At 36.6% G+C, this 9477-nt stretch overlaps 1 protein-coding gene across 6 annotated transcripts; it reads left to right on the forward strand.

Annotated features, from left to right (window-relative positions):
* Positions 1-1456: 1456 nt before the first annotated feature.
* Positions 1457-5548, forward strand: LOC107785806 (protein PHOTOPERIODIC CONTROL OF HYPOCOTYL 1). 6 transcript variants are annotated; one of them, XR_001647969.2, is made up of 5 exons: positions 1457-1649; positions 2462-3488; positions 3755-3780; positions 4224-5048; positions 5140-5548. XR_001647969.2 is itself a non-coding variant. In XM_016607179.2 (4 exons), the coding sequence occupies exons 2-4, from the start codon at positions 3251-3253 to the stop codon at positions 4950-4952; spliced, it is 993 nt and encodes a 330-aa protein (XP_016462665.2). In that variant the 5' UTR covers positions 1457-1649; positions 2462-3250; the 3' UTR covers positions 4953-5548. The 6 variants fall into 6 exon arrangements, 2 of the variants coding, with proteins under 2 accessions (XP_016462665.2, XP_075074265.1); XR_001647970.2 differs by having other exon boundaries at positions 5160-5548; XR_012693700.1 differs by lacking the exon at positions 3755-3780 and having other exon boundaries at positions 2462-3502.
* Positions 5549-9477: the final 3929 nt, after the last annotated feature.

A 9477-nucleotide genomic window follows, 5' to 3' on the forward strand; every position in this document is an offset into this window, starting at 1 on the left:
CATATATATATATATATATATATATATATATATATATATATATATATATATATATATATATAACAAAATTATTTTTCTAGACATTTTAGTAGGTGTTTGATATTGTATTGATTGTTAAATTTATACTTCACGCATTAATTACCCATAATTAAGGAATTTACACGAGAGAAATGGCGTATATGTATTTATTGGTTTGGTACTCTTTATGCATACATACTTTTCAACTCTCAACTGCTGCCTACATAGTTTGGAACAATTCTAATAAATCCAAATCAATTGTCACATTTTCGTGTTAAATTTGACTGCATTCGTGCTATAAAACTGTGCAGAAATCAGGGAACTGCAATAATTTACGCAATAAAAAGGTAGCACGGTGCACTAAACTCCTGTTATGTGTAGGGTTAGAAGAAGAATCGGTCCACAAAAGTCTATTGTACGCAAATCATAATAATTTATGCAACAATTGCATCGAATTTCACATGACAAACTGTGGTTAATGGATCACCGTGTTTTTTTTTGTTTCTTTTTGTTTGTGAATAAGCAATTTGTAAATCCCAGTTTTATAAAAAAAAAAAAAAAAGGACAGAAAAATGCCAATTTATTTTAGCCAGAGAGACCCAAATAGGTTAAGCACAATTGATTGAAGCTGAAGGGGGAATAGTCGAATAGATGGGATTGAGATTGTACAAAGATGACGTGGAATAACAAGAACCATTTGTAGTTGTCTGGTAGAATAAGTAGGTTCGTGGCTCTTAGAGTTGCCAAAGGAAAAAACCAATTATAGTCTGAGGTTATTGTTATGTCCCTTGGTGTTATTAGTCGCTGCTATCAATCAATAATATATTGAAATTATTGAAATTCCTTTACTCTTAGGTTGAGAAATTTTGATCAACTTTTTATTCGAGTTGTACGGCGCACTAAACATTCATAGGATCACAAAAATTTATTGTATTAATTTTACTAAGAGACAGTATTAAAAGCTAGTAATTGACTTTATTTTTTAATATTAACTAATGATCCAACATTATTCTTAAAGCGAGCCGAGCCGAGTCGATCAGAAGCGGCGCTCATGAGTCAGCTTGATATCGTTCCATGGTCTTAGGATTATGGGGAGATATTTATGTGGAAGATATTTTGTGCATATGATCTGGTATCTACAATTAGGCACGTGAAAGATGACATGTCATGGATTACCTAAAATCTAAACACTATTCATTTCAAAAGATTATACATACGCATTATTTAATTTCGTTTTGGAAACTTTTTCATATAAATTGCTAGTTAGAATTTAAACAAAGACAGCCACTTATACAATCAAATACAAAAGTGGTCAATTTGTATAATTCCTTATACACCTACAGAATTCACTACGGTATAATACAAACAAATTAAAACAAAATTATGAGGGAGAAAAAATAAAAATAAAAGTCGAAAAAGTGAAGACAAAATGGACCCCAACGTACACTGAGACCATATGTTCGCAGCTCCTAAGATGGCTTTTAGCATGGGAATTTTTGGCTGAGACTTGTGATTCTCCTTCTTTTTCACTTTTTTCTATGGTCTTTTCTTCTTAATCTCCTTCACCTACGAACCATATATACTATGTACGATGAATTATGAATCCATGTCCAAATTCTGTCTTACTGTTGGTGAGTTCATTTTTTAAGCTTCTGTCTTTTGACTTTCTTTTATGGAGTATTTCATACTAGTATTCCCTTCCTTTCCAAAGATGGTTTCTTTTGATAGATTTTTCTTGGTTTCTTTTGATGTTCTTGAATTAGAGCTTGAATCATGGTTAGTTCTTAAACTTTGTAGCAATTTAAGTTTTCTGTTGTTGAATTTTGAAACTGTTTTAGCTGACAATTGTCCTGGAAAATTTCTTGTGGTTGTTAGTATGTATGTTTTCTCTAAATTTTTTTTTTTGGGTGTTTAGAGTAGGTCAACCTAGATCTATTGATCAAAATTGGATCTTTAGAAGTTAGGGTGATAATCTGTTCACTATGCAATTGTGTCAGATTTGATGTCTCTATTTTTCTTTTGATACTTGTGTCACGATGAGCCTTGCAACAGCCTCTTGCAAAAAACACAGGTATACACCCTTGTGGTCCAGCCCTTCCCCGGACCCTGGGCGCATAGCGGTAGCTTAGGCTGCCGTTTTACTTGTGTCAGTAAAAATATAGAGAACTTCTAGTTTTTTTCTTATTTTTTGTATGATATTGGTCTGAGATGAGCTCAAATGTAACGACATGGTCAATGATTGAGGAGTAGTTGTTGTTTTCGTCGTTGTTATTGTTGTTGTAGTAGTATGATTGTCTTTCCATTGGGATTGAGTATTAACACTATAATTTTTTTTTTTTTTTTATAAGCACTATAATCTTCACTAGCATCTTACTAACAACAGTGAAATGCATTATGTGATTAGTATTATCTGATCTAGGGCTGTTTTAATTCTCTTTCAAAGGTAAAGGAGACAGCATCTTGATGAAAGATTGAAGGAAAACTAATATTCTAGTAAGATCTAGCGCAATTTTCACAATGTCCGATCGTGTTACACAATCGTATTCAGATTGTGATGGAAGAGCTGGGAAGTCTACGCATTCAGTTCAATCTGTTTGGATGGCGCATTGGACCAGAACAAGCTACAACGCTACAGCAGAAACACACAATCACGTGCCTAGTGCTAGCGCAAACAAGGAAAACGATCAAGATTCTAAGCTTCCTCAGTCAATTGTTAAACTGGAGACAGTGTCTAGGCTTTCTAAGTCCATCAAAAGATTGAGAGAATCTGAAACTCAAGCATTTGAAGTCGTTAACGAGACCCTCAGGACAAGTTCAAGAACCATTGCAAATGAAACTCTAGGCTGTCGCAGCATTGTTGCATCGAAGCCTTTGCCTGATAATCCTATCCAGTATATAACTAGAGAAGGAGAAAAGATGCGGAATCCATTCATAAGATCATTTCTAGCAGCAAAAGATGAAGTGCCAAGATTGGGAATGTTAGAGCCTGAACATTACAATTATCACAATAATTCAGCATCTTTGGTCTGTGAAGAGAAACTGAATGATCAACAAAAGTTACCACATCCTTTGCATGATGTAGAGACAATGAGAAAAAGCAATACTATGGACCCTGTAAGGGGAACTAGCTGGATATTATCCCCGCATTTCTCAGACAACTCATAGTTTGTTAATCACAAAAAGAACAGATGCTAATCTGTTGGAAGGAAACAAAGCCGTTGGTAATTCAAGGATGTGGACTGAATTCAATGGGAAGAATGTATCATTAAGTGATAATGATAGCCCATCCAAATCTTTTGGTCATTATAAGGGAGGAATGAAGCTTCAACTTCTAGACTGCTCCAAAGGCAGTGAAGGAAAAGAAAATATTGAAGCGAGTAAGCGTTGTAAAGTTGTGTTAAAGAATGAATCTTCAGCTGAAACTGATACTATGGACATGGATGTGTTTCGGGAGAAGAATCAGCTTTGTGGTATGTACTGTCGTGTGCTGTCTTTAGATCTTGAATTCTTGATTAAAGTTACCTTGCATATCACTTCTCTAATATAAGTGGCTTAAATTTTATTTCAATCGTCATCTTGCTAAGGTGTTAAATGATTAAAGAATTTCTAATGCTTACTCTGAGTGGTAGTTATCCTAAAAGAAAAGAAAAAAAAAAAAGAGGCTTAATCTGAGAGATACTGTTTGAATGTTAATTTTGATTGTATAATGAATCTCTCTTTCCTGTGGCTTTTGCAGGTACGAGTTCTTCCATAGTAAAGAAGGTAATCTTGGGATTTCATTAATTCTTCGTAACTTCCCATCTTTTAACCAGGTTTTCAAGAGTGGACTTGCTTTATTGTCAGTTTTATGTTGTTAGCTGCTCTTGTATTTCTCTTCCTACCAGCTAGTTGTGAAGTATAATGTGAGAATTCAGTGAAATCAAGTAAAGTTAGTTCCAGACACCCGGTCATTGTATAATAAGTCTACAACCAAACATGTTTTTTCAGCAAATGAGAAATGTTCTTGCTGGTGTTGTCAGTTTCAATCCCTGTACAAAGTCACAAAGTGGGCGAATTTTCTGTGATCTTATGTGTATCTTGCAGCATTCCTGGTAGACTACTGATGATGAGAACATATTTTTTATTATTTGACCTACAGTCTGGAATCTTGATTCTAATAGCAGAAGCAAAATAACTCAATTTTGACCACTTGATATACCTTGCAGGTGAATAAAATGGACCAAAAGTCACCTCCTCAGTCTGCACTTGACTGCTCCAGGAAAGAAGCTGGACGCAAAAGGTTCAACTTGGATATAAACTTGGAGCTCCCTGCTCCAACTGATAATGCAGGGCCAAGTTCTTCCAGAACTGAAAGTTTGGACTTGGAATTAGTACTCGCCCATGCTGAACGGCCCACTTCATCAAGAACTGATCTCTGTCCTGAAGGGCTTCTTGGACAGGACCCTGGTAGTAGATGGGTGAAGCGCCTCAAAGTGGGCGCTTCTGGTTCTTTAGCTTTCGGTACTAAAAGATCCAGTTTAATAGGGGAATCATCTCATGAGAAAGCACACAAGTTCCTTAGCAAAATGACTAAAGCAACGTTAACTAGCTCCGAACCAACATCTAGTAAACCTCATGGTAAAGAACTGATGGCTCACGATAACTCTAGCTCCTCTTCTATGAGCGTTATCAAGAAAGATTTGGAGGTATTGACTTCACACTCTTGGATTCAAAGGTTGCTTCGTGATAGGGCTACCGCTACAAAAAAGAGGCCGGCCCAACCAGTGGTTGTTTGTGAGCCTCAAAGCTCAAAGTTGGAGACTGATGATTGCCAGAAGAAGCAGCTTCCGAGTCTTGGCGCCATGGCTCTCATGGGAAAGGCAATGAATGGTTTTCAGCCATGTGAATTTCACAGAAGAGGCCCTTTAGTTGTTTGGAACACGGGGAGTTTCTGAAAACTACCAAGTAGAAACAGATACTAGAGTGCTCTGGCGTTCATGTGCTCGAGTGACCAGGTGCATTTTGGAGCTTCATGTAAATAGTTGGTGCTAGTAAGTACTTTGTCTTTTTTATTTTCATTTGGCTTCTGTAATTTCTTAGAAGGTGTTACTTTGTATTGGAACATAATGATGAAAGCACCAGACATCTTGTTTCTTGAACAGGCTACTCGCCTGGCTGCTTTCATCTGCGTGTAGACAAACTAGGTACTGCAGTAATTACATGCCAAAGAGGTTTGGAGTTTTCTGTTACCGTGATTGGATTATATGCAATCTTGATTGTTGTGGCTGAAACCGAGTTCGTGAGACAGTTGAACTATGCCAACTTTACTTTCTGGAGAACACCTGTGGCTGACAGCTTGAGTGCTCCTCTATTCAGCTCGGATAGTACAGGATTAACCTATAGGAAGCATAATCTGTTTGAGAAGTACAAAGAGATTGATTATGACTCTTGTTAAAGATCTGACTTTTCCTTTGTTTCCTTTTTTACCTGGTTTTTCAATGCCATGTATATCCAACTCAAATATTGCAGAAATTTGGTTGTTCAAGATTCCCATTTGTCTTTTTGTATTTCTTACCTGCTGACAGTAACTTGTGTTTTCCAACATGAGGAGCATCTGATGCTAAATCATCCTTGTTAAAACCAATATCATAAATTCTTGAATCTGTATTTCACACAATCCAGGGGATAAGGAAAACATTATTGGTAAATGATGCCTGGTAACTTGGTTTTTGGAAAATCAGAATATATCCTAATTACATCACAGTGGTCAACAATATACTTACATTGCAATAACTGAAGCAGGGGATGATACACATTACACTGTCATTTTGACTCAGAAGTACAAATTTCAAGAAATGGCAAAACTATTCACTCTAGTACATGCATCACTGGTGGTTCACATTTTGAAAGACCAGAATAAATCCTAATTACATTACAATGGTCAACAAATATACTTATGTAATACAAAGATAGATAAGGTATATCATGGCACAATTACTACAAGATTATCAATTAATATCTAAAGATTACAGTAAGCTTTCCATTACTTAAGTTCATAGAAGAAAAAGTTTCACATTTGTTCTTTGAATAATTATGCGCATCCATCACATTTTTTTCTGCTACTCAATGTAGAAGCGCATAAAACTTAAAGAGGGGGTAAGTACAAAGAGTTCTAAATGCTTCGAGAATAGGTATGTCACACCTCCTTTTTTACTACACCCCTCGAGAAGGGGCATAGGAGAGTTTTTTCCAATTAAAGTGACAATCGAAACGAGATTTATTTTATTAAAAGATTCAGAGTCGTCACTTGGGATAATTTATGGTGTCCCAAGTCACCGGTTCAAATCCCGAGTCGAGGAAAAGGTTGACTCTGTATTATAGTCCGCGAACCAGAAATTCGGGTAAGGAATTCTGTTAACTCGGGAGAAGGTGTTAGGCATTCCCGAGTTCCGTGGTTCTAGCACGGTCACTCAACTGTTATATTCGGCTTAATTATCTGATTTTAAACAATTATGAACCTACGCAAATTTTAACTTTTTATCCGCTTTTATTCATTTTTTAGAGAAAATTGCAACGTCATTAAAACACGTCTCAAACCACGTCACATAAATGCACCCCTGATCTTTGACATATTTTAACATCGTTGTGATTTGGATTTGGGTCACATAAATGCGCACCCGAATTTAGGAAAGTAATATTATTAAACTAACGCGCCTAAAGCAATTACGAATTTGCAACTTTGCGAGGGCCATGAAAATTCGCTAAATGGCACGCCTCGATTTCTAAGGATAAACAAAATTAATTAAACGAGGGCCATGCAATTGTCATTTTTGTTCGGCACGACGCGCCTCGATTTATTATAAAAACAATACTTAATTAAACGGGCCTAAGATGTTTGAGCCTATTCTAGATTAAGACTCAAATTGCTTTTAATGGTCATAAACCCAAGTGAGATCAGCATGTATTTTAATTACATGAAGAGGTTTGGGCCAATGCAACTATTAATTAAGAGCTGGTTCGAATAAAAAGAACATAAGCATTAGCATATACAAGGCCCTGCTCGTGAAAGGACCTTAGACTTGGGCTTGGGGAGAGCCCAAGTTTTCTCACGAACTGACTCGGCATCGAGTCTAGATGGAGCCTCATCAACCAAATTCGAGTAAGGAAATTGGACTCCAAATGACCGTTACAGAATCACGAAGAACGAATCTACTGAGTCAACATCGTGAACAAACAAACCATTAACATTCTCGAAATATCCAAATATATAAAGTTCAGGCCCTTATCAATTGAATCTGTCAAGCTGTTATTACAATTCCTAAGCAGATTATTCGAATCTACACTAACATGATTCCCCAAACCCAGCACAGGTATACTAACATATATTTCACTTTATCTCATTTTCCTTGCCTTAAATCATCATTCTCAAACAACTTCAAACCAGCAGTTGATTTTCAAAATAAAACATTCAACTAATACTCATATCATACAACTTAATCTATCAAATAGTAACATAAAATCCTGGACATATCATTAGGCCTCAATATTCAAATGAGCTGCAAAGGCATAAGGGATTTGACACCATACGCTTAGCTAACACTGCTTAATAACAAAATTTAGCTAGTGATCAATATTTTTATCAAGTTCCATTTCTCAAGAGTCCAAGACCAGCTATAATAGTAAGAGTTTCAAAAGCAAGCAACATTTAACTACAAGGGCTCTACTAACTCCAAACAGATGCAAGCTGACTAAGAGTTCTCATGTTGAACATACAATGCATCAATTAACTCCTAAAAGACTGAAACTGAACTAAAGGATCTGAATATGTAGAAGCCATATTTAGAACTCTAGATTTCATTTCACTTAAATATCAAGCCTCATGTGAGGTGAGTCTAGAAACATGTACCTGGAATATGAAATGAAAGAAAGCAAGAGGAGGTCAGTAGCCAAGCAACAAAGTAGCAGAACCCAGCAACTAGGAATAACCAATAAAACCAAACGCGAACCCAAGAGTGAGGTGCAGCAGTCCAGAAAACAATTTCAATTGAACAGTGACCTCAACAACTTCAAATCAAACTTCCACAAATCCAAGTTCAATCCATTTTAACCCCCAAATGATTCAGGAATTACTTCAGAGACTAAATTGTAACCAATAAATGCAGAAGAGAATCAATGAAACAATGATATTTAGTATTTCCAGTCGTTTTTCATTTTTTTCTGATTTTTTTTCTCTTCAATCCCTGCCTTGAAAGGCAATAAAACCATGCCTTTATAGGCAAGGAAGTGGGACAGCTTAAAGAAAATCAGATTTGCAATTAGACCCTTTTCATGTTTTCATTTTTTGCCTAGATATCCCTATTTAGTTTTCAAAGTTTCAAAACAATCCCAAAGTCAGCTTCTAAGAAGCTTCCTAATCAGTTATACAAAGATTCCCCTAAGCAAATACCCAAAACTACCCCCCATACCCCTGTTATTTATGCTCAACAACTCATAGGTCAAGCTGACCCAAAGGCCTAATTTGATACGGGTTAATAACCCAGGTTCAGTTTCTTCTTGGGCTTCTGATTCCTCAGAGTCCAATTAAAATCAAACTATGACTCCAATTTTGAGAAACTGACCCAAACTTTCCCTAAACAAAGAAGCCTGGAACCATTTGTTTAAAAACAGCCGAAACCAAAAGCAAACTGAATGAACTAACTAGTACAATTTCATAACAACAAATTAATTAAATCATGGGCCTAATTTTATTGACTAAGTGATTAAACTGATGATGGAACCATAATTATACTATTATTACCAAGACTTAGACAAACAAGACAGGGCGGACTAAAGAAATAAAATAATCAAGCTTCACAACGACAAAGAGGAAAACAGAACAAGAAATGGAACCAATTTGAACTTGGAAAAACTCTCAAACAAACTTCGACCAACCAAAAGAGAAGGGATGAGGAGGAAGATGAAACAGTGAAAGAAGATAAAATACAAGGAGGAGGCACTTACCGAATCAAAGCTCGAAACCTAATTGATACTGATTTAAACGAAAAGTGATGTTACCCAGTTGTTCTTCGTAAAAAACAAGTGAACAACATCACTTTCGTGTTTAATCAACCTTCAACCTTCAGAAAAACAAGGGCAAGTAGCCATGCAAGCCTCAGAATCAAAGATTGAACCATTTTGACTTCTTGGGGCTTTGAGCTCTATCCTTAGATTTAGGATTCGACGGATTTGGGAGGGATTCGAGGGATATGGGTTAGGGATTTGGAAAGAGGGGGTCATGGGGTTTCAGGGTGTTAGTTTGGGGGCAGTTCGGGGTGGTGCCGCCAGGTAGACGCGGTTGGAAAAGGGGCGGTTCTAGGGTTTGAGTTCGGCTCTCTGAAGATAGGGCGAGAAAGATGAGACGAAAGGGGGGGGGGGAGGCGTTTGGACAATAATATACCTACGAATCCCCACTTCTCAACCGTTTGATCTCACAACCTCGAC

The sequence above is a fragment of the Nicotiana tabacum genome, chromosome 7 (genome assembly GCF_000715075.1).
Source record: "Nicotiana tabacum cultivar K326 chromosome 7, ASM71507v2, whole genome shotgun sequence".
NCBI lineage: Eukaryota > Viridiplantae > Streptophyta > Magnoliopsida > Solanales > Solanaceae > Nicotiana > Nicotiana tabacum.